This window comes from Falco biarmicus, chromosome 5 (genome assembly GCF_023638135.1).
Source record: "Falco biarmicus isolate bFalBia1 chromosome 5, bFalBia1.pri, whole genome shotgun sequence".
Classification (NCBI taxonomy): domain Eukaryota; kingdom Metazoa; phylum Chordata; class Aves; order Falconiformes; family Falconidae; genus Falco; species Falco biarmicus.
Window position 1 is genome coordinate 84401679 of NC_079292.1, and position 25039 is coordinate 84426717.

General features: G+C 44.0%; 1 protein-coding gene across 6 annotated transcripts in view; it reads right to left on the reverse strand.

The window, feature by feature from the left end:
• Positions 1-25039, reverse strand: part of TCAF2 (TRPM8 channel associated factor 2) — a 42591-nt gene that overhangs the window by 12771 nt on the left and 4781 nt on the right. For 2 of the 6 annotated variants that reach the window (XR_008822013.1, XM_056339817.1), the window contains exons 3-9: positions 18778-19411; positions 15461-16431; positions 13527-13621; positions 12325-12538; positions 11267-11506; positions 9092-9429; positions 6203-6325 (exon numbers count right to left, since the gene is read on the reverse strand). Coding sequence is in view for 5 of the 6 variants with exons in the window: in XM_056339817.1 (XP_056195792.1) it covers positions 6203-6325; positions 9092-9429; positions 11267-11506; positions 12325-12538; positions 13527-13621; positions 15461-16431; positions 18778-19411 (2615 nt within the window). In the remaining variant the exon portion in view is untranslated. Of the gene's footprint in view, positions 1-5145; positions 6326-9091; positions 9430-11266; positions 11507-12324; positions 12539-13526; positions 13622-15460; positions 16432-18777; positions 19412-20227; positions 24020-25039 lie in introns of those variants that run through there. The other 4 variants (XM_056339816.1, XM_056339820.1, XM_056339819.1 and 1 more) reach the window with 3 other exon arrangements.

A 25039-nucleotide genomic window follows, 5' to 3' on the forward strand; every position in this document is an offset into this window, starting at 1 on the left:
GAACCACGTAATGGGAGAGTCCCAACCTGATGTTCTATCAGATTCTTACCTCCTGGGCTCTTATTCCACCACCTCCTTTCACCCCAAATAGTGGCCATTCTGGACAAAGACAATGCTTCTGGTTTGCAAGCACTTGTGTCCTCAGCCAACCACCAATATTATTTTGCAATTTTCCCTTACTAAGGGCCTTTCAGCATAATTAATTACCAGCTGTTCTTCCTACTCCATCCGGGCACAGAGCCTATGTAAATTATTGGCAATGCAGGATTTAATCCAATGTCACACAGTGGGGACAATTTTTATTGTAGAGGTAAATGCAGAAAGTAACAGCTATTGATTCATTTATGTAGTCCAGGGTGTCAATAACGTCCCCTGCTTTTACCTCTTCTTCAGGTAGGTCCAAAAAGGGAAGGCAGGCAAACATTTCATACAAGAAAGATAGTACCAGTTACTTAAGAATGTAATTCATTTAATCCACTGCTGAAAAGAAGTCTCATCTAAGTAGTGGATTTTTGGATTATGGTTTCATGAAAGCCCACAGATTTTAAGCAATGTGAACTATCAAAAGGTATGCCATGTCACCCAAGCTATACCGTACTGTTTCTTTTTCAAAAAAGAACAGAGAGCATTTATCTGAATTAAGCCTTTATACTTTGCAGAATTCTGTTTATTTTGGAGCGCACGAACTCAGATGCTCACTGTTATGAAAGGCAATTTAAGCCAAAACAGTGCTCTAATTTGGTGTGATGATTACACGGTAAAAGCAAGGCAGCTCCCTCAGAACAGCCCAAACATCTGCAGTCCCCTCTGGCCATTCTGTGATGAACACTTCTCAGTCTGCATGTTTCCGTCTTGTCCTGCACAGGCTTTAGCCAGGTTACCGCTTGCACTTGTTGACTCCTACTCTGTGCTATGTGCTATGGCAGCTACCCATACTGTGAGCAGCCTGAATCTCAGGGTAGTTTAAAGGTGACTCTGATTTGCATAAGCTGCAGTTCTACCAGCAGATCTAGACATAACCTGTACCACAGAGCCAGCGCCGTTGCCGCAGCCTGCATACCCAGTGTAGTGCTTTGCCTCCGACACACTGCCACGAGGGACCTTTTCTTCAGTGCATCAGCAATCAGAACCGTTTTTTCTCAGTTGTACGATTTTTTTTATTTTTTTCTGAAATTACAGTCATAATAAAAGTTCCCCCTTTGAAGGTCCTACATCTGCATGGTTGAATCTGGATTATGATAGCGGGGAACAAGGAATAATTCATGAAAATAACCCAGATCTACACACTTCTCTACAGGGTGTTAAATGCCAAGTATGCCTGATCTGAAAACATCCACATATCTTGAATTAAGTCACGGTATGCTTTAGGAAAAGAAGCCACCAATATCAATAATGTAAGATCATAGTGTTACTTCAATGGCTATTTCCTATCTAATAATGTACATGTCTACACACATAGTAAAATCCCTGGCTCTTACACAAATTATACTTCATCATGAAGTCACTTATTTTCACTTCTCTCTGTTATCAACTTACTAAAACAATTTCATGTTTCACACTAAGGCAGACAAATTTAAGTAGAATAATGAGTGCATTGTTTGTAACTGAAGAATATCAAATTGGGAAAGTGTATAAATATATATGCAACAAATTCCATTTCTAATTATATTCCTACTTGGTTGTCTTTATAAATTTAGATACATACAAAAATGTACAAGAATGCTCAAACCATGTTATTTAAGTTGCAAAAAGTAAGACTGCCAGATTTAAGGGTGTCATTTCACTTTAATACTGCCTGATTGCCCATCTCTGCTATATACTCAATCAATTTTATCTTGGGAGGAAAAAAGCATCTTAGATGACACAATTCAAAACTATGACCATGCATATGTAGAAATGTCATAATTCCTACATTAAGTAAAGTGATTCTGATGGAAAAAAATGGGGATCTAAAGTAATACATGCAATAGAAATAGCTTATTACAAAAATAAACCTGTAATGCTTGCAATATGTTTTACTTGCATTATAATATTTTTCATTCTCTAGTTCCCATGTAGCAGTCCCCTTTTCACCCTAAATATATTTTTTAAAAAATAAAATAGAGAAGGCATAAAGCTCCAGATGGCAGTGACTTTGACCATTTGATTGACACAAAAGACTGTGTTTAACAAAACAATTCAGGAGGAAATAGAAAGTATGATAAAAAGGTCAGAAGCAAATCATGGTGGACAGCAAGCAGGGTGAATGGACAAAGCAAAATTCCACATAACTGCAGGACAGAGAAGAGCAAAGGGCAAGATGAAAAAGGGGAATTGCATTTTATAACTGGCAGACTGAATTGTTTCAGCTTCAGGTCTGACCCAAAGACTACTCAACCCTCTCTGTATAGCAGACCTCCATTGATTTCAGATGATTTAGAATCAGGGACTGTGTTATTCTGCTGTTTAGTTCAAACATGTGAATGAACCAAACAATTTGTGTTAAAAATGCTGCTTACATCTTCAACAGTGTCTCTTTGGGCTTAACTGAAGGCTGCTCACTTAAAGTAGAGCTGTAACTTGCAAAGCAGAGCTGTAACTTGCAAATATAAAATGCCTAAGGATTTTATCAAAGTCATCGATAAGGTTTTTCTAAAGGCAACCCTGTACATTTCTCACTGGATCCTCCTTCCACTATCCTGTGTTTGTATCACAAAGGTGAGGACTTCTCTAAAGGGAAACCAGTGTGTGATGCAGTGTTTACACCAAGCAGTTGTTTCATAAAATATTGTGCAAAAGGAATTGTGTTTCCTCAAAGAAAAGCACCATTCCTATATTCCAGAAGAGTTTTATTGAGGGAATACTGTGGCTTATTCAAACTTCATTTCACTCACATAGCTTGCATTCTCCACAGTTCCATCTGACTGCCCAAAATCTCTGCACCTGCAACAGGCTTCTTTTCTCTCTTGTGTAGCCTTAAGCTATGAAGTACTAAATCACTCAGCAAGGTTTTTTATCCCACTCCTTCTACTCCCACAGAACTCCCTGGATCCCTAGTACCCCACTGCTCTGCAATGGAAATCCAACTTCTGCTCAGCTCTGGCAGTAATCAACTCAACTCAAAGTGTCACTTTCAGTCATTCATCCTCTCCAGCCACTATTCCCCATTCTCATATACATTCAACTTTCCTATTATTGGCACGGTTATACTATGCAAGACTGAGTGGGAAGAGCCTTCAAGTCTCCAAGACATGAAGCACACAGCACTGAACACCTGAGGAAAGTGGTCAAAAAATCATGTATGTCACTGCTGTACCGCAGAGTTCACTTTCTTCCATGTTAAGGTGATGATTCATCTATCCTACCTTAGAAACAGAGACTTCCAAGGGGCAAACCCTCTGTGCTGTCTCAGGGGGTGAACTGCCCTCGGCAGGTGCTTGCTTCTCTGTGTTGGCCCTAAAGGAAGCCTTGGGCGAGCAGCTCCGATTGAGATAGCGAACTATTGAAGGCCAAACTGAGGCAGATGAATTCCATTTTACCTATGTTTGATTTGTGGATTACTTCCTAAAGGTGCTGCCAGAGAATCAAAGGCTAAAAGAATCAATACAAATGGTATAAACTTCTCTAGCTGTCTACCTGAATTTGGAGAAAACAAAATTAGGTGAACCTGTTACTAAATTAGCAGCTCCTTCAATACCACTGAGTTCTTTACAACCACAAAAGGAAAAGCCATGTTTGAAAACAAATTTGCTGCTAGCCAGAAAGCTTATACAAACATAGATAATAAAACTGACAATCATTGATATCTTATTTCATATTTCCTCTTGAAAAGGTATTGTGCCTTGGTGTGTTTCTCCAAGTGTCGTGGCAAATCTGGCACTTTATCTATTAGTGAAATCACCCTTAGTCTGATAATAAAAGGAAAGTCTTCATCAGATCTTTGTTGGGCCTCCGTCTCCCTACTAGCAGAAGAGAGTGTATAGCAATAGCAGGCAACTTACCACTAAAAGCAAGCTGAATGTAAAAATGAAGCCAGTAAGTCTATATGTAATTTGGAAACCTCACCAGTGAACCCATTCATTCACAATTTATCACAGCATGAAAATACTCTGTTCCTGGTTTTATTTTTGCTGTTAACGTGGCCTCCAAATCTATTTTACTTTTTTTCCATTTCAGCTCCTGCTTAGGTTGGTCTCAGGTGTGTCCTAGGGTTTTTCCAGACTGCATGCTGAATTGCTCTGTGACTGCTGCTTGAATTACATTTTCACAGGAATTTTTAAATGTTTCATGTGTTACTTTGCAATCTGTCTGTGTGCTAACATTTCCTTATTTCTACAATCTGAGTTTCTGCTTTGACGGGCTACTCCAGCATGCACCATAACTAGTGGATATGGAATTGCAAAATTCAGTCCTGCAATGTGCCAGTCTTTTCTGATTTATACTATGCTGCTTTTTATTATTTATTTTTTTAACTTTATGGAGAACAGACACCATTCCAAGGGTAACAATCTGAGTTAAGTCTAGTTTTGAATTTTGTTACTATGTATGCCTAAATATTTCAGGCTGCATTTAGGGCTGGTGTAAATTGTAGCTTCTCCATTGGAATCCCTATGGTTGGACAAGTTCACCTTAGGCCAGAATCCAACCCATCACCTTTTTCTTTTGTCCTTTTTTCTCCTAAGTATTTCAAGATTCATTTTGTTGTGCCATTCATGAAAAAAAGAACAGATCCTGCCATACTTAGGTAACAGATCTGATTATATTTTGCATTTTTTTTAATGGAATATGAACTCAACTTTTATTCATAAACTCATTAGGGATGAATTCTACTTCTGTAGGTAGGGTCAGGTCTAAATCTTTACACTATGTGAATTTTCTTTTGAATCTCCAAACCATGACCAAATCACTACTGAAACACTGTCCAAGCTATAATTAGCCTCTGCATTTATTTTGTTGCAAGAACAACCCAAACTAGTAGTGAGTAAGAATAGAAAGAAAGTTTGAAAGACAAAGCAAAATATTAGGCCAATTAATCACAGGGAAATTGGAACCACATCTGAGCCAGAATGAAAAAAGAAAAGCTGCTGTACCAAATCTTTGGAATACTTCCATTTAGGCTTTTCTTACTGGGCATAGAGATGTGAAAGTAGGACCACATGCACAGTCTGTAAGTCCACAACGATTGTTTTATTTATTGCTGATACACAAGGAATGGGTTGGGACTGGTAAGCTATTAGGCTAAGCATTAACATGCGTACCAGCTCCCACAATAGCAAAGCCGTTAACTTCTGTTGCTCTGTGGAAAAGGCTGGTCCACTGCTGTCTTCCACCTCTCTGCTCCCTCATGCTGTCATGTCAGCACCTATTTTTTAACCTTTGAGGAGTCCGTGAGTTAAACCGTAACTGATTACAACGAAGTCACCTCTTTTTTTCTACTCTCCCATCTTTCACGGCATGTATCTTGCTGCCAGGCTGTGATAAGTGACAGATACAACTTATAATTAAACTATTCACATAAAGGTGGGTGTTGGGTCACACAGTCATACAATGTAGGAAGAAATCTACAGTATTTCAGTATTATATAAGCTGTAGATAAGCGTTATAAGGTCACTTTCATGACAATAGTTGTGGAAGTTCTGCACACTTAGAGTGATTAAAAATTAGGGATTTTAGGGTAACTAAACCCATAGCGAAAATCTCATGTTACTGGGATTATAACTGAAGAATACAACATTGTGCAGGCTACTATTTGCTTTAAAGATCCATATTCTATTGGTATTGTCTTCGAGACCACTTCAGTGACCATTCCATCCTGAAAACTTCCTGCAGAGAAAGGTTCTGCAGGAACCAAATCTACTCAGTTACATTCCTCCTGAGGTGAAGAACCCAGAACAAAGCTCATTTTGTTATTTAACCCTTCAGAAGATGCCTCAGACGGTTGCTGATCTGCACACAAGTTTCTGTTAATTTCTGTTGGGGCTGACCTCCACTGACAGCAATTCAGTGTAAAGCTAAGCACCCAGTGAGCTACCATGCAGCATACAGGGACGAAAAGATACGCTATAGATAGTATGAGAATCAACATTTAGATATTTTTCCTTCATGGTCTATAGGATCTCATTGGGTCCTGTTCCCAGCTGGGTAAAGAGGACAGTTCCGCAGACAGCTCTTTCTTGATAGGCCATCCCCAGGCTGTAAAAAATGGAGCCAAATTCTTATTCACCTGCTGAGAAAACTTCTGTGCCCACAAGTTCATCTTAGAAGGGTTGTCTTTTGGGATGGTGGACATTTTCTGGTAGTCAGAGAAGAGGTGGGTGAAGGGGTCCCAACCAAACCCTTCCTGCAACTGATGGAGAAGAATATAGTGTAAAAACAATGAAGTTCTCATTTCACTGGCATTATTCCTGTGTTGCAAGCAGTAGAAAATTCCGTAGGTTTCTGCAGCGTCTTTTAGAATGAACATAAAATTAAATGAAGGCATCCAACTTTCAGGCTTCAGAGCATAACTTACAGCGCCAGAGTACAGACAAATACACCTCCCCATTACACTGGCTTCCCAAAACAGATGAAAGATACCTTGGGAGCAGTCACAAATGTCAGCAGCCTACTATACAAACTCCTGCCCCTTTGGGCAGAGGAAAGCTGCTTGTTCAGTGAAAAAGCATCAAAGAGGACACTGACAAAAAACCCAGAAAGAAGGAGCACAGGAGAGCAAGGAGTAAACAGAAAACAGGAATGAGAGATTGTGAGCAGGGCATGCTTTGGCTAGGAATAAGAACAAAAAGGATCCAGATAGGAAAACTGCTGTTGCATGAGTAAGGATTTTAAAGCGGGATGGGAAACCTACGTTGTTGCTCAAGATGAGGTTAATGCGAAGAGCTGATGTGGAATCACAGCAAGACAGGATGCAGAATGTCTACTCAGTGTCCATAGTTCTTTTACCAAGCCATGACCTCACTCCTGATACTAAACAGATTGACACTAAATCGCATTCCACAAATCCTTCATCGTGCTGGAACAGCTAAGGAGGAGACAGCACTTCTACATTAGACAGAACAAACAGGCAGGTTATCTACCTTTGATAATCCCCTATTGATATGGAAACTCCTGGTGCTGAGACTAGCTATGGACTAGGCAGTATCTTTTTGTGAGAAGGCTGGAGAGCCACGAGGAGGCTGAGTGGAAGGTGGGAGATGAAGGGGTCTGGTCTTGTGGCAGGTCAAAAGCAGTAAGCCAACTTATACTGGAGGAGGCTCCACACCATGTTAGGTTATGTCTGAACTGCAGAATGCAGGAGCATCTCCTGCACCCTGAGTTCAAGTATCCACCCCACACACTTCCCAACACCTTGTCACAACATGTCCACAGTGAAAATAGTCTGTTCCCTCTCCTGTGGCCAGTTTTCTATGAGAAGAAAACACAGGTCTTCAGGTCTTTGTGGGGTTGGCTGTGGCACATCCTGGACAACTGGTGGAGCCAGTGCCCTGGAGCATCCTAGAAGTGCTTCTTTTTCCTAGTCTAGACAGAACGTTGGAGGTCTCTGACTTTACTTTAAAGCAAGCAGTGAGGAGGTGAAGACAGAACGGTATAGATAGGAGTTTTGTTGTTCCATTTTAATCTGTAAATCTCTTGAGCCAATTAACTGATTTTCTAATTGTTTTACACTCTTTTTTGCAAGAACTGTGTGACAGGCTTTAGGGACCACTCTGGAGAGGTAAATGGTATCCAGGTCGAACTCCGAGAGACGGCTGCTCCATCAGGCTGTGGCAAGACACCGTGTGCTGCCATGCAATGTAAGAACCAGACAGGAGTTGGACCTAAACAGGCCTGAAGAAGGCTGACTACTTCCTGAAGGAATGTGAAAAGTGTCTAAATGGCAGCCAAAGGAGGAGCTCAAAGGAATGCAGAAACCATTCCATAGAAAAAAACCCCGTATTATGGCTGTAATAGGGACAATATATAGACAGAACTGTAATTGCTCTTTCATGTCACATTTATCCCAGCAGTCCTGGATAGGTAGCCAGATATTACTAGTCCCGTTAGCCAGACAGCAGATGGGAGATCCCAGCCTTCAGGGTGTGGGTGAGGCAGTGGGGCAGTGGCCAAACTGGTAGTGTGGGAAAATTTCCCCTTTTGCAACTGTTCCGCTCTGTGTAACTATTTTGATATTTGTTGCACCAGAGAAAACAGAGATTGACTCTTCAGCTTGATGATTCAGGCCCTTCTCTAGGAAGTGGAAAAGTCAGGACCAGTACTCCTCCAATATTTTGTTATTTGTCTAAGCTGTGAGAGCTCCCAGACAAGGGGGCTGAGGGATACTCACCTCACAACAGTCAGTAGCTTAAGCCATTATAATGGACTTTTGCCTTACAGTCCCAGTTAAAATCAGGTTGAGTGCTCTAGTTGCTAAATTACACTAGTTGCTATAAGGATAAAGGGAAAAGGGGAAGAGAAAAATCTCTCTCACATGTTTCCCAAGAGAACGCACTTTAATCTAGGACAGGAGTCATGATTGTAAAGGCTTGACCACAGTAATGGATTCAGTTACATGTGCGGGAGGATAAGCTGAATCCATCCTCTTGCCCCTTGATGAACTACACTGGCTCCACACAGCGCATCAGCTGACAGGCACACCCCACTCTTTGCTAGGTTTTGTAAAGAACAGCCTAGCCATGTAACTCACCAGGACACTGCTAGAAGCCTGGCTCTTCTAGACACTTGACAATGCCAAGGGTTGTTTTGCCAGCTAGCCCAATGTCCCACAGGAAATCTGCAGCAGATTAATGAGCTGTTCCCAAGTTTGACCACCCTTTTCCCATGCTGTACTACAAGAAGCAGTTGCTGTTTCTTTTCCAGAGAGAAAGATTAGTATATTGCTCTTAGCTCTCTCCCTGAGTGGCTAAGCCCAAGTCTGGCAAAAGAAGGTTTTCAGTAGACATCAGCATTAGACGCTCTGTGTGTATACCTCTCAGGTGCTTTCTGAACCTAAGATGAACCCAGATTGTAAGCAAACATTTAAAAGGCATGACAGCTACAGCCACCAGGCTGCAGACATCCTTCTGACACAAGCTTCACTGACTGCACTAAGAATACACCTGCTTTTCCCAGTTACCTGCAGGTACGTCTCCAGAGCAGTCCACATCTCCCAGTTCTTCAGTTGAGCACCTTTCTTCAGATACTCTCTTATCCTTGCCTCCCGACACTGTGACTTAAGTGCCTGATGGGCCTGATGTCTGGGAATCCCCAGCACCTCCTCGTGAACATAGACAGACCAGAGGTTGCAGGTGGCCTCTGTGGTATGAGGGGGAAATTCCCATGCTTGCTGCTGTTGATTGTGTCCCAGCTCATGGACAGGACCCCAAAGACCAGCAGTTTGCATGTGCTTCATGTCTAACATCTCCTTCACTGAATCTAGGTGGCCCATGATGGGGTAGCCAGCATGCATCCAGCCTGCAGGAAAGACAGGTACCAACACACATCGTAAGTGCTCACCCCAATGCCTCTTAGATATAAATGACTGTATTTTATTTCATTTCTCTAGTGCCTTTCCTCTGCCTCACAATCCACACTGTATTACTATGAATGATAAACATTTCCCTTCGTGAGATAAGGCAATACTACAAGTTTCACCCTAACAAACAGTCAAACAAGGAGTGTAAAGGTAATACTGAACTATCACTTAAGCACAGTTTCTCCTGCTTTCCCTTTTCATACATGAGCATACACTAAAGGCTGGACTGAGGTTGAGATTTTAGGATGAGGGGGGAAAAGCCTGACCATTGCCCAGGATACACCTGAACCCAAACTGAGCACAGGTGACATGAACCCAACCATGCAATAATGTGATTCAGCACCCTGGAAGACCTTGAGTCTTCCTATGTAGAGTGTGGGTACTGCAGGTCTGCACTCCAGTAGTCAGCAATGTGGATGAGGCACATGGAAGTCACAATTTGTCACGTGTAAGGGCTGCAGAATTTGTTATGTTTAAGCCTATTCTTAACCTCATAGGAGAGCTAGTCTATAAACAACTTCCCAGCACTATGCTAGGCAAGAAATCTGTGCTGCAAGAGATGTTACTTATGTCTCCTTGGTGTCTTCATCCCTAATTTTTCCTTCTTCTTGAAGATCCCAAAACTTCACGCTAGGTCATGTCCCTGAACTCAAACACCTATTGCAGCAGGGGATAAGCAGCCCTTGACACTCACTACATAGGGAGCCTACACAGCTGGCTCTGACTGAACACTAAGCTTGTAGACTACCCAAGTGGGAGAACACAAATGGCAAATCCTTTCCTGCAGGAACTATTAAAGATCTTGAGCTCCCTCTTTTTCAAAAAGAGGGAAGCATGCATTTAGCAGCCATGGGTATCCAAAAAGTTCTGGTTCAGAAATGCAAATGAAACCATTTAGTCTACCCAAAACAGAAGGGAATTTTATGCCTGCAGACTATTTTTAACTGGCATTTGCTCAGGACGGCAGAAATTAACACTCCCAAGATGTGCAACAAATTCTTTCCATGTGGCTTAGCAATGGGTTAGGACATCAGGGTTCATGCCAAGCCCACGTCTCATTGTTGGATGATGAATTTAATCAGTCTATTTTGAAAAACAACAAAACTTGTATTGCAAAGTTCCAAATTTACCATATAATTTGACTCTAGATCAAATGCACTCCGTTCATAACTGGGAAAGCTGGGGTGGAGGAGCATCAGTTGCAAAACTACACTCTCACGAGCTTTGACAGTGATACTGGTTGTACTTCCTCATTGCCATCATCTCAGGCACACATTTTTTTAGGCTAAGCCTTGCCCACAATAACCTTTGTGGAGCCCATCTCCAGCAGGTAGGCACACACAGGTTTAACAGCTGTCACTGAATGTGTGAGAACAGGCCTGTGGCTGAGGCAGGGAAAAAATAGAAACCAGGTTGGTGTCTCCTAGCTGTACTGACTCTGCAGTGCATTCAGGAGGGAGAATGAGTAACTACATGTGAGTCAAAGCCACTGCAGTCAGCAGCTCTGCCTCTTAACACACCCAGGCAGAAGAACAGCTGAGTGAGAGTTTTGAGAGCAGGGAGGCATCCGAAAGGGTCAATACATTTTTTAAGCCCAGCCCTACCATGTCTTGATCCTGATGGAGTAGCTCACAATTATGCAAGGGTCACAGTCATTTAACACCTTACATATGTTCCCAGTCTGGTTTTAGCAAAATAACCTTGAAGGAACAGACGTTGCTGCTAGAGGCCACTTGTCTCTCAGCCCTTGAGAAGGCCATATGGCAATGTACCTACCACACGAGATCTGGACATCTGTTACAATCCTCTCTGGCCTTGGGAATTTTGTTGGTATGGCTGCCAATTTGCTTATCGCCACCATGATCTCATTCCACAGGGTCAGCAGTGGCTGTGGGTTCTTCATGTGGCGGATGTTGTCAGATGGCACCGTCAGGATGAGATTCTCAACAGCCAGTTCTGCCCAGGGAGCAGGGTAGTGCCGGATACAGTCCTTCCACTGGTTTTCACACGTCTCCCCTACATCAACACCACAGAAAGTCAGTTAAGCACAGCTATGACTTTTGAGCATGCTCCCAGAGGGCAAGCTGGAAAAAGAGACCACAGTCATGAAATTCTTGAAAAACAGTATGTAGTAGTTGCATGACTGGGGGTGATGGCTGTTAACTAGTTAATCCTCATCCTCTGCTTGTAAGTCTCCTCAGGCTCTTTAATGGATGAGAAACAGACAGAAAAGAGCTGGCATATACCAGATGGGTAGCATAGCAAGAACAGATCCACATCAGGTTTCTCCAGCAGGCCTTGATGATCTCCTTTTTTCTTTTCCAGCGCAGATTTGTTGTTTCATATAACAACACTGGTTTTGTTTACTTTGCCAGAAGAGCAGGAAGAAATTGCATAGAGGAAGAGAAGAGAAACTGATGGAAACATGGAAAATTCAGATTTACTGTAGGGACTAGAGATGGACATATGGGGGCACAGTAAAGCATGCAGAGCGCAAGGCAGGCTTTGTCATTTCAGAGGTCGGCCTGTCTCCCTCCAATGCAACGGTTTCCATCAGAAATTACAACCCCAACCTCCAAGAAATGTCGGCTTGGACAAACCCTGCCCATTTTGTGACAACTTCTTCACCAACCTCCTGCCATGTAGCAGGCGCAGAGTGACTAACTGACTTACCTGGAATCCCAGAGGACAACAAAGTAAGGAAACTAAATCTAGGTATTCCTAAATCCAGGCATTTCTAAGATGTTCCTAAGCACAGGACCATCTTTCAGTCACAGGGACAGAGCATCTGTGAGCAGCACTAAGGAGAAAGGCACCAAGGTAAACAAACCTACCAAGCTTGAAGAAAGGAGCTCTGACTGCCCCTTCTACCGTGATGGGCACTTTCCCCAGGATGCTCTTTGCTGGTACGACGATGTAAATGAGGCCACCCCAGAGGCAGGAAACAGACTGTTTCTGGCAGGCAATATCACAGGTGCGTATTACCACTGGGGCCCGTTTCAGCTCTGTGGCATGAGAGAGGTCATCCGTGTGACACCCAATCTGCACCTGGCAAAGAGAAGGGTAGGAACAGCTGGTCAAAGGGCTCCAAGTGTGATCTGGCAGACTGACTGCAACTCCCTGAGTTGTGTCTGCTGCAGCACTGTCCCTGCAGGGCAAGAACACAGAAGCAGCCCTCTGACTCCAGCCTAGTTCAAGTTTTCAGCCTGTGGTGACCAGAAGCAGTAAATACAGTGAAAAAAAGCTGGTGAAGTTCAGTGCTATTCCTGTCTCAGACAGTCTTACAGCTATACTCCCATTATTACTGGCTTAACTACATCCTTCAGCAGCAGCTCGGGGTACAGCAGTGAATTCTTTACTTGGATTGATCACTCTTTCACCACCATCAAAGTCACATCCTATAACATACGAGTTGGATAGATGTGATCACTGCTGGCTTCTTTTATTGTGCCTCTTTCTTGGTCCTCATACAGTAAAACAGACAGCCTGTGGCTGCAGGATCAGACAGTAACACCTGAGTTAACTCAGCATTTCAACCGCAGGGAGCTCACTGCAAAAAAATATTCAAGCAGGTAAGCATTTATCTGCTTCACAGAGAACAGGATCCCAAGTAACCTGTTTATATCTGATCGGGATACATCTACATGAGCAATAGTGACAGCACTGTGAAAGTACCGTATGAGAGATCTGCAGATAGAGAACTAAGTTTGGTGCAAAGAAGGGCCCAAATAGTTATCTTGGGCCTGAAAATCACCTTAATCACTTCTCTCTGCACAATAACAAACAGAGCTGCCTTCAGGCAGCAGCCACACTGAATTATCCCACCAGCAAACAGAAATCCGAGGAATGCAGAAGAGAGTGGGAAACAAGGTGAAAAATTATGAGAATACATGGAAATGCCACAGGATGGCAGCAGTAGGAAAGGACTGAAAAGGCAGCAAAACCAGTAAGGAGAAAAACCTTCTCCGTGCTATTTTGGAGTGCCCACCTGACAAATACATCAGTGTAAACACAAGCCAAACTAGAGACAGCTTACCTTCAGACCAGCACCGACTGCCAGGCATGGGAATGTTATAACTGCTGTATGCCCTTCAGGTAGGTAGAGTCCTGTACTCCTCCAGGCTGTCTTACCTAGAAGGTAAGAGAACACAGACCTAAACAAGCAAGCACTTCTTTGGCCTGATGTTATGGATTCTGGAGATTTCAAGCTGCAACAGAAGAATCTTCCATTCTTTTCTCTTCCCTTGCTCTACACTCACAGAACTGTCTCGTGTTTTACCCAACCTGTCAGAAATAGTTTTAAAGCAATAGGGTAGCAGCGTGAACAAATCAACACACCATTAGCAAGCAAACCCACCCAAATCTGAACTTCTGGAAAGGCCAAGCTTAAATGTGTTTACTAGTATCTTTTAAAAACAAGAAGAAAAAAAGAGAAACCACCCCCCCCATACCTTCTCCACTCAGATCTTCTTACATTAAAGCCCTCATAAGAGGTGCATACTGTGGTGGCATTAAACATGGTTGAAGTTGCAATGATCATAATCCATTTCCTAAATAATAGACTGACAGTGACATTGCATTTTTCCTTACTGACTGGTCTGGCACAAGCTGGGTCCCACAGGAATTCCCGTTTCTAGCTGAGTGAAGTTATGAGAAAGTCTAAAAGGAATGTCCTGTGCTAGGTGTAACTGTAAAATGGCTACTCCACCATACTACTACAATTCAGCATGTTTCTAGACGGTCTTGCCACGGAAATGCAAGTCTCCTCTCCTTAGATATCTGTAAATGCTTGCAATACACAGTGCAAAACTGATCCATCTCTACTGCACCAATTGGGCAAAATCCACTACATAGTTCTGACATAAAGTTTACTCAAGCATATTTCAACACAAACAGTAAAAGTCCTAAAAAGGGTTCAACTGTCATATAGCACCCAACTTACAACCTCTCCTGTCCTCTAAGAAGGTGGGGCCAGTTTTGTCAAGCAAAACCTAATCCAAGGAAAAATGCAAATTAGACTATATCACAGTGTTTCACCAATTCAACTCAGTTTTGCTGAATTTACACCAAAGGCAGTTTTGAAATGGTGTTCAGAGTTTGCTGGCATTTCGTTCTTTTCTGCTCATATCAAATGACACAAATTCTGAGTATTTCTGGTCAAACAAAATACTATGTTCAATCCAATTGGCATTCAGTTCAGCCAACCCTAACAATTTTTCCTTTTTGTCCTGACTCAGTAGTGTTAAAACCAGTGAGCAGTTATTCCACAACTTTTCTCTCTGCATATCCTCTGCACTCGGACATTGCCACTCCAGCAAAGTCTCCTTTATCTCATTAGAACAGTTTGGAAACAACTCCTCTCAATCATATTCTAATACAAAAAAAAAGATTAACCTGTCCAGGGGATAATACTTTACCAGTGAAATTTAACCTAATCAGCTGTAAGCCGGAATCTCAGCGAGGTTGTAGAGATACAAGGCCTAAGCTTAGACAAATCATTCAGGGTGTAATTACCAAGTACTTCGGCTTCAGTGGCGGTGTCAGCCCAAGAAGTTCCCACCATGCTTTCAGCCTCTTGTTTTTATCACCCCTAAAACCAGACCTTCACTCCATCAAGTGTGCTGACACAAGTTGTGAGACCGTGCTACAACTCAGGCTGAAATTATCTAGATAAACATTTTGTTCCTAACTCCTACCCCTTCACAGGATGGCCCATAGACGGCTGCATCAGCACAACTATGCCAACAACAATTTGCAGTGTAGAGCCCAGAGTTTCTCAAGGAAGCTTTCTTGCTTTCTTGCAAAGCCACTGTGCTGTGCGAGAACCCTGAGGCACTTGTTAGGTGGTTCTTCTCCCCAAAGTGCCTGTGCCCATGTTCAGGCACACGCAGACACACGCACACTGAGGACAGGCGCCCCACCGATCCCAGCAACAGGATGCCTCAAGAGGAAGGGGGATAGGCTCCTCACCTGGGTTTGTGCCATCAATTTCCACAGTGACAGGGAGGGTGCAGACCCCAGCAGCAGATTTCTGCACTAGGGCTGCACTGTCCGTCATGGTGAGGGACAGCTCGGTCGCCATGCAGAGAAGGACTGCTTCTTTGGAGTTGCTCTTGACAGGGCATTGCCTGCTGACATGTGGGATCCCACTTCTCTGAAGCACTTTGGTCAGGATGCGGTGGAGCGAGGCATATGCAGGGCAGTCATGGGCTGGGATGTGCAGAAAGGCAGCACAGTCTTGTGCTAGCCTTTGCAGCCAGTCCTTCAAGGGGGCCTTGAGCTCCTCATGCTTCTCTACATGTCTGTTGAAAAGAGCCAGCGCCTTGCGGAAGTGGTAGTGCTCCCCAGAGCCCACCGCCGGGTGCTTAGCTGCCTTGACGCTCTGCCCCAGGATGCTCAGCCCAAAACGGTTCAGGATTTTGTTGCCAGGATATTCTGCCACAGCAGCTTTGCCATGATTCTGGGAAGCCCAGTACCAGGCCTGGCCTCCAATCAGTAACCCACCTCCCTCTGCCACAAAAGCGTGAACCCTCTCCGCATCTCTGTCGCTGTAAGAAGAGCAGCAGTACACACTCAGGTCACCTGTCAGCTGTGACACCTGTGACTTCACCTCTTCCTGAGAGAGGAGGCTACACAGTTTCTTCAGGCTGGCATCCACCCCCACCAGCCCCTTTTTCCCAGCATCCAGCCAGCAGACAGCATTGAGTAGGAACCTGGCCAGCTTTGGGGAGAACAGCTGGCTCTCATGGGTTGCCACCACAACACGGCCTCGGCCGTAGCGTGCCGCAGCTAAGAAGCAGCGGTGCGAGCTGTCCAGGCAGAGCGGGAAGGACAGTACACCATGCACCAGCAAGATGGAGGGTACACCCCCTGTCACCAAATCCAACTCTGACACACCACGCAGGAGAAACTCCACATCAAGGCTGAGGTTGGCCTGGTGCCTGCAGAACCAAGAGAGGTCCAGGTTAGCCCCCTATCCTGAATCCTCTGCACAAAAGGCCACCTTGTACAGCCCTGCCTCTTCTTCCTCCCTCATCCTTGTACATCTCGTCAGTTCTTTCATTTTTTAAAAAAAAACAACAAACCCATCAACACCTCAATTTTTCTCCTTTTAAAGCCTCAGTTTTTTGCAGTCAAGCAAATCTGTAAGAATCTCAGCACTCATTTTAAAAAAAAGGAGAGTAGGAAGAGTTCGAAGGGATGCTTCTAGACCTCTGACTTTGAAGAGCAGCTTGAAAATCGAAATACATTGCAGAAAAGAAAAAATGAGAAGATGTTTCATATTTTTTAAACTGCAGGTTTAAACTGCAAATGATGTGGGAATTGGCACATCTCCTCTGACAGAAACTTTCTCCATTTACCCCACCCTAGTCATTATCAATCAGGCAAGCCCAAAAGATTTCTCTACGCCTTCTTCTCCCAGCCTCTGCCACTTTGAGAACTGAAGAAAGGGTGGCTAGGCCAGATGGGCTAGATGGCCAGGCAGACACACAGCTAGACAACTAATGACTGACTAGAAGTTGAACCAGGGCCCTAACACATAGTCCTCACGTTACTACTAGTTGGTCTCCACAACATAAAGAGATTATATGGTGCAAGGTCCTCTTATCTCTGCTATTTCCATATAACTGCTATATGTCATGGTGCAGAAAGACACATCAAATTACTCTCATGTGCTTTGTTTACACTTTCTCCTGGTTCTGCCAAACACAGTTTTCCTTCAACACCTGGAAATAATCTGTTGTTCTGCGGCCACTGCAGCCAGCTCAAGAATAAATGCTGCTGCTCCTCTGTATGCCCGTAGGACAGGAATTAAATCTGCAGCTCTCCTTTGGTTATTACTTTACTGAAACCCTTTGTCGCACAGAGTATGTGCGCAGGCATATGGCACAGCACCTGCCTTGGGCTGCAGTCTGATTCTCCGTGAGTTAAGCAAAGGCCAGCAGGAAGGCCCAAATACACAGAGCCATTGTATTACATGGAAATTAGGTATCTAAATTTCTCTGTGGCTCTGGATCCAACCAAAACTACCACAAAAGCACCCCCAAAAAGGTGTAATTCACCCTTAGTTACCATTTAAAGTCTTGTTAATTGCTATGTAATTTTTCTCTGGTGAATTGTCCACCCCTCTCCCTCTTCCACACACTGTGCATGAGGCGGTGGGAACATGCCCACACAATGCAGGTGGGAAGAAAAACCAATCGGCAAAATTTAATTAAGTAACTTCATTTGTTAGCTGTGTCCTAAGCATTTCGCTGAATTCAACAGCAGAGCTTTCTGCTACCTTTATTGGGATACAAACTGAGCAGACACAAACTGATCCAGTAAGCATCAGATGCAATTATTTGAAAATATTAGAAATTTAGTACTATATATCCACAAGGAAAAGCCTGCGAAGAAAAGACTTGCAGGGAATTTTATCGTCATTGTTGCAGCTTTCACTGCAGTGAAATGAAGCTGCCACACAGAGGAAGCGCAGCAGCACTCACGCTCCTCGGAGAACCCACTGCACCTTGTGTAACTTGGTGGAAAGTGGCCAGAGGCACAGCCTGGCACACCCACTGGCACGGGGAGGTGGGGAAGACAAAGATGGCACTCCGCTGCCAGGTCAGCTGTGCGATATGAGTCACAGCAACCCTGAGCATTACACCTGCTGCTCCAGGTCCCAAAGGATCAGGCTGGGAGCCCAAACTAGGAGCATGGAGATTTCCTGCCCACAGCCTGCCAGAAGCTGAGAAGGGAAGTGGCACTCAGGCGATCTCCTCAGCCCTGCTCCAGCCTCAGGGTTTCACTTGCAGAAGGTGAATTTCCGCAAGTAACAGGCTAAACAGGTTTAGCAGCTGCCAGCCAGAGCCTGGCCCAGAGAGGTGGCCTTGTGCTCCATCTCCAACCTGGTTTTGAACTGCTGGAAAGCTGCTCCGAACACACACACACGTGGGGAGTAGGAGTCGTTCCTCCTGTCCCTGTGTTTGCTGCACATTGCACTCAGGCACGCTTCATCAGGCAGACTGCTTTAAAAGATGGCTCCCCTCATTTCCTTCCCTCTGAAGAAACTCCCTGGACCTGGCCCAGCTGTCCTGGAAGCAGTCAAAGACATAAATCTTCCCAATTGCAAACAGTGGAAAGTCCCTCTTAAAAAAAAAAAGACAAACAGTTGCATCCCATCCTGGCTATTAAAGAACCAGCATTCACCATCATCCTCATCTCTCACCTCAAGAATCTTCTGTAAACCCCTCACCTGCATAACCTGATCAGTTATTTACATAGAGAGCAATTCAGATACTCACGGGACAATTAATGGGATCTTGGGAATTTTCTTGGCGACTTTGAAGATGCCTTTCTCCACAGCGTTTCCCGTGAAATATATGCCAGCCACGCTGGTCACCTGGTTCCCAGGGAACTCCAACAGCACCTTCTCCTTGCCATGTTGACTAGCCCAGTGCCAGGCCTGGCCTCCAACCAGCAGCCCTCCCCCCCCCGCCACAAAGCCAACCAGGTCTTTCGCCCGCGCGCTGCCATAGGCGTCCATACAGTACACCCCCAGCGAGGGGCTGAGCTCTGCCCCCGCCTGCACTGCGGTGCCAGCCCTGAGCAGCAGCTGGGAGAGGGAATCCAGATGAGGATGGACCCCAACCAGGGCCTCGGGGGAAGGCTTGAGCCACTCCACAGCATTTCTGAGGAACTGGGAGAACTTGGAGTCCTTCAAGATTCCTTCATGGGAAACAACCACCATCCGGCCCTTCCCATACTGTGAAACGGCAATCAGAACCTGCTTCTTGGAGCTCATAAGCACAGGGTAGGCATCCTCTCCGACAAGCAGCAGCTCACAAGGAACAAAACTGCCAGTGAAGTCCCATTGCCCAACACCGTCCACTAACAGCTCATAGGCGGCAGAGGGTTTCATCTTCAGGTCACTCCTATCTGGTGGAGAGAAGACCAACATTCATCACAGTATGGCTCAGCAATAACAAACAGCTGTAATAACCCTGTGGAGTCATTTCTTTGTTGTCTAGCAGGAACTCCAAACGGGAATCATTTACTGGAAGCAGCTTTGTGGACAAACTTTTTCAGGGATTTGGGATTATTTTTTTTGTGTTTGGCTTTGCTACCACACTATTTAACATTTAAACAGAAGTGACAAGTATATCAAAATGATGAAGGAAAAGAAAGTGACTGTTCCAACAAATTCTGCTATGCATCATGGAGAAGAACAGGGAAATAAGTACTCACTAATCACTCTCCCATTAACAATTTATTTGGAAAGGGGGAGTGCCAGAGACTCCAGGAAGTTGACTAGGCTTGTCCAGTAGAGGTGGTTCACATGGAAATAGCCAGAAAATTAAAAGACCTTATCAACACAACACACAGCACAATTCAAACATGTGGTCCACATTTTAATTCCTAATTGGCTATGTACAGAGTTACACACAGCTGCTGCAAGATGGTATTCCAAAGTGTACTTTTCTAACTCCGTTGAGGCACAATAAGCCCTTGCTTAGTATTAGGAGATGTGAGGGGGAGGAGAATCAAGCAGAAATGATGGAGACTACCAGCTCCCCTGGAGTAACTGCCAGTTTAAGTCACACAGTACCTAGAAGAGCAGGTCTGGGCACAGGAGATTCATGCCCTAGTTCCCTGATCCAAACTGCCGCATGATCTCAAGGAAATAATTTCCCTTTTCTGTAGCTTTTTTTTCACCTGTTTTCCCATCTATAAAGTAAGGAGAGTGGTACTGACCTCGATTGCCAAGCCTTTTGAGGTCTACGGATCACACGTGCTCTACTTAGGCTCCCTCAGGTTGAATGCTTGGCTTAGCTCCTCACCAAAGTTACCTTCTGCTGAGCTGGGGCAGCTGTGGCTGTGCAAACAGGAAGGTTTTGAAGTAGAGAATATGACCCAGCTCCACCCAGTTCCTGTCATTCAGGATTCACAAGGCTGACTTGGAGCACAACGCCTACACCATGGGAAGGAGCAGCTCCGGGGCTAGCCTAGCCCTTTCCCTGGCAGCACCCATGCCAACACTGCAGCGACCTTCCCTGGTCTGCACATGCATTTCGTATTTGGCTACCCTGAAAGTAAATCCTTGCCATGCAAACACAGGAAAATGGAGAAATCCTGGAGAAGCGGCATCCTTAATTTGGATTTGTCACAGGCCCCAGGGAGCTGAGAAACAGCAACCCAATCAAGAGTGACAGTATCATTCCCATTGCTTATCCTCCGGACATGCCTGGAAGCTCCTGTTTTTCACCCACACTCTCGTGGGACTCCACATATGATTTATGAGTCAAAGCTGCTGATTAACATAGGATAAAACCTACACTGCCCAGTCATTTAGCTTGTTTGCTGGCTTAGTCTGAAGTCCAGCTTTGTTTCCCTAGGTTTGAATAAGCCCGACATTAAAAGGCAAATACAAGGTTTAAGTAGTTTAGGTTGTTTTACCAGGAATCATGCAACAAAGCAGTAACACAGTTTGGGAAAACACTGAAGTTTTTTCTGGTGGCTTCTGTGGACTTGATACTAATGTACCTGTACTGACACACTAACCATAACGTAGGGGAGAGGAAAATCAGTTGGATAGTTTCAACAACTCGTATTCTACCTGAGGACTACCCTACAGGACTAGGTTTGAAGTAAATTCAGTAAAAAGCAACCTTTACTTCTTAGTCTGCACCCTTCCTATCACAGGATTTGAAAGCTAACTTCCTAGACTGGGTCCCACAAAAGCATGGGTGCTCCCTGGCATTTATCCAGAACATGGTGTGGCTGTCTTGGACAGGATTTTAACTCTCTCTAAATGGAATGCAATTTTCACCATATAACAGAATTCCCAAGTTCTATATAATCACAATTTCTTCACTTCCATTGCATTAACCATTTGAGTGTGGAGAGAAGAAAGGAAGTGTACTCGTTAGACTCAGAACAGACACAACTACAGGTGAATTCCTCTTTCTACGGAGAGAAGGGAGAAAACATAGCAGGGACAGAGAACACACATGTCTGACAAGAACTGCGGGAAGCCGCAGAAGACTGAGCTGTGTGACTTTCGTGTCAATTAGGAGGAAACGACGACTACACCTGGGCACACACAGAGAGAAGGGGAAGCTCTTCACTTGGCCACTTCCCTTCTTAACATGGAAGTACAAATTCTCCATGACAGTGTCCTGAACAAGTCAAAAGACTCTCAGTTCCTTGTCTTCCCCTCCTGTCCCTTCCATTTCTCACCTCCAGACAGTTCCCTATCCCCACAGAGCTGAGAATATTGAGAGTAGGTATTGCAGCATACATTTATAAATCCTGCCAGATGACTAATTCTCTCCTAGCATTTCTTCTGTCTCTGGAAAAGGGACAAAAATGTAATTGCAAGGTATTGGGGCTTCATTAAATGCAGACTTAAGATTCCATCATCTGCTGTCCTGAAGTCATCACATCCAGGCAAAAGGGATGAGGTACAAAGGAAGGAATACCCCTTGGGCCACTCAGGAAGAATATCTCTGGGAGAGAGATGACCGGGGAGGGGGGGCTCTAAGGGTGAACAAGGGAACAGACTTTGTGTGTCAAGCGCTCACTTTGGGGTAAGTCTTTTAGGTCCCTGTAAAGCCTGTGAGAATTTCAGCGAGTAAAAAGCACGGGAATGTGCAGTACCTGAGAGGAAGAGGACAAAAGGCACAGGATATTCACTGGAGTGGATCACTTGTTAAGAACACAGGCAGCCTAAGTGAGTGCGAGAAACACAGGTCCTAGACATTTGGCTGCTCTTCCTAAATGGTGGGGGGCACACTTGGGGGTTTCCAGTCTTTTCTTTCAGATTCACAGTTTAGCAGTCTGCACAGTAACCAAGCATCAAGTATGTTGCAAAGTCTGTAGGCAGTAAAGAACTGGTGGGCTCTTTCTTTTTCACGTTTATCAGCAAATTGAGCAAGGAGAAAAATGCTGACATTTGGCATTTGCTGAAGGGACAAAAGTACTTACTATATTCATTATGTCTGTTCATCATCAAGTGAGGTTTTAAACTGAAAGAAGGTAGATTTAGATTGGATATAAGGGAGACATTTGTTATGATGAGGGTGGTGAGACACTGGAATGGGTTATCCAGAGAAGCTGTGGATGCCCCAACCGTAGAAGTGTTCAAAGTCAGGTTGGATGAGGTTTTGAGTAACCTGGTCTAGCGAAAGATGCTCCAGCAGGGCAGGAGGGTTGGACTAGATGATAATTCAAAGTCCCTTCCAACCCAAACTGTTCTATGATTCAGTGATTCTAAGACTCGCATGCTATGTAGCACAAATGCACACTGCAAGAGTAAGTGGGCCTTAGAGCTGGCTTAAGCACATAAGGGAGAGCCTAGGCTGCTGCCAGGGCAGGAATGTGCTCAGGCTCTGCACTACTAGAGGATCAGGAACTTGGTCTTAGCCAGTGTGTGCTCACATACATACAGCATCCAGGGTAACTGTGAGGCTGGACCACTTGAGAATGGGCTCAAATTTGTGTTAACCTGAAGATGGAGATGATGACTGTCAGAACTGAACATCTCAGGTATGCTCTGCATGCTTCCCCACCCTTTTCGACACCTGTGAAAGCAAAAGCACCATGAAGCCACCAGTGGGGAAGGCTAAAGCAGTAAGCCGTAAAATGTAAAGATTAAGCGATGTGCAAGAAGGGTGGTGAGATGAAGCAATAAATTCAGGTGCAATGGATTGCATGCAGAAGGGAACACAACACTTAAACTTTGACCACAGCCCTTCTTAAAGAACTGCTCAAAACTATGGTAAAAGAAGACACCTAGTGGAGATCACAGAATATCTCAAGTTGGAAGAGACCCATAAGGATCATGAGTCCAACTCCATGCTCCTTGCAGGACTACCAAAACTAAACCATACGACCAAGAGTGTTGCCCAGATGCTCCTTGAACTCTGACAGGCTTGGTCCACTTCCCTGAGGAGCCTGTTCCAGTGACGGATCACACTCTCAGTGAAGAACCTTTTCCTAATGTCCAAGCTGAACTTCCCCTGACACAGCTGGAAAAGTGAGATGGAGAAGCGGGAGGCAGCCAAGCAATAGTTTGCATGGGAAATACAAGGTTAGAAAAACATACATCAAAAAAAGCCTTTGCCTTTCTAATGTTACATAACAAAAGTCAAAGAAACAAAGCTAAATACATCAAAGGGAAATAGAGCCAAAGAAGTAGTAGATTAGGTTGTAAATTAATGGCACTCTAAAATTAGGTCAAGAAAGCAATTATTAAAGGAAGCGACTATTTTTTTTTTGTTTACAGTTACAGTGTTTAGAGTTATAAGAGAGCAGATTGAAAACCAATAAAAACTAAAAAAAAATAATTTTTAGTGAAAGTGCAGCTGAATCAATCAGGCAATTACCTGTAATTACTGTTAATGTTATTACTTTTATATGGCACTTTACAGCAGATTACAAACCACTATAATTTCAAAGCCGAGTAAAATGCTGGTGTGTTTTAAGGAAAAAACCAGGAATTTCCCATGCTTTCTGGTGGTGTTAACATGCATGCATTAGGGTACGCTTCTGGTGGTGTTAACATGCATGCATTAGGGTACACTCACTGGCTAACAGGATGCAAAGAAACAGAAAATATGAATGTCTAAACACACATCTGTCCAGCCATCTTAGTTGCTTTCCAAGATAAGGCAAAGAAAGAACCAAATGAAAGCAGCTGATGACATCTGTCTGGGTATTTCAAAATAATTTTGCATTTGGAAATGTAATTAACATCTTAATAAAACTGATTTTACTAACTTCCTATGAACTGAAAGCAAGCTGATCGGCTATGATCAGTAAAGACAGGGATACACTGAATCAGAAGAAATGTCTATACAAAAAAGTGCTGTTTATAGTCTCTTTAAAAAATCTACACCTGTGATCTAAAAAGGACAGCAAGTATCACATGAATGAAATTACCAAATAGAAAGTAATGTACAGAAGCACAGGAGAAGAAATCATAACCTTACTAGAAAATAATTTTTTAAAAAATGAGAAATTGCTTGAACGCAAGTCCTCTGGCCTCTAGTTTTAGCGAAGTGTTGACATCTGTTGGTGAAGGAGGAGGAGAGCAGCACAGAAATCTCCAGCAACTGTTGATACAGAGCCCTTTTCCAGAGGGGCTGAGCCTCATTTACATGCCTGCTGTGTATAACAGCACAGATCATTTCCCTTTCAATGTTGCTGGGTTTTAAAGCACGGGATAAGCATAACCTCGTCCGCACCAATCTGCTATAGCCTGCAGTGATGTTGGTAAAAGATGAGGGAAACCAACAACTTTATCCCTTCTAAACTAAAAGGAAAGCACAGGACTTGTTTTGCTATATTCTGCCGGGGAGCAAGGGAAAGCAAGGATACTGGGACAGCTCACTGAAGCTGAGCACGAAGAACAGGCAGGGTGTAACTCAGGTGGTGGGCAGCAGCTGATACCCTTAATGACCTATCAAAGACATGTCACACAAACTAACAGTGTACAGTTAGACTGGTGAAGGTTTGTGCCTTACTGTGAATTGCGTAGCACCACTTACTGCAACAAAAAAATGT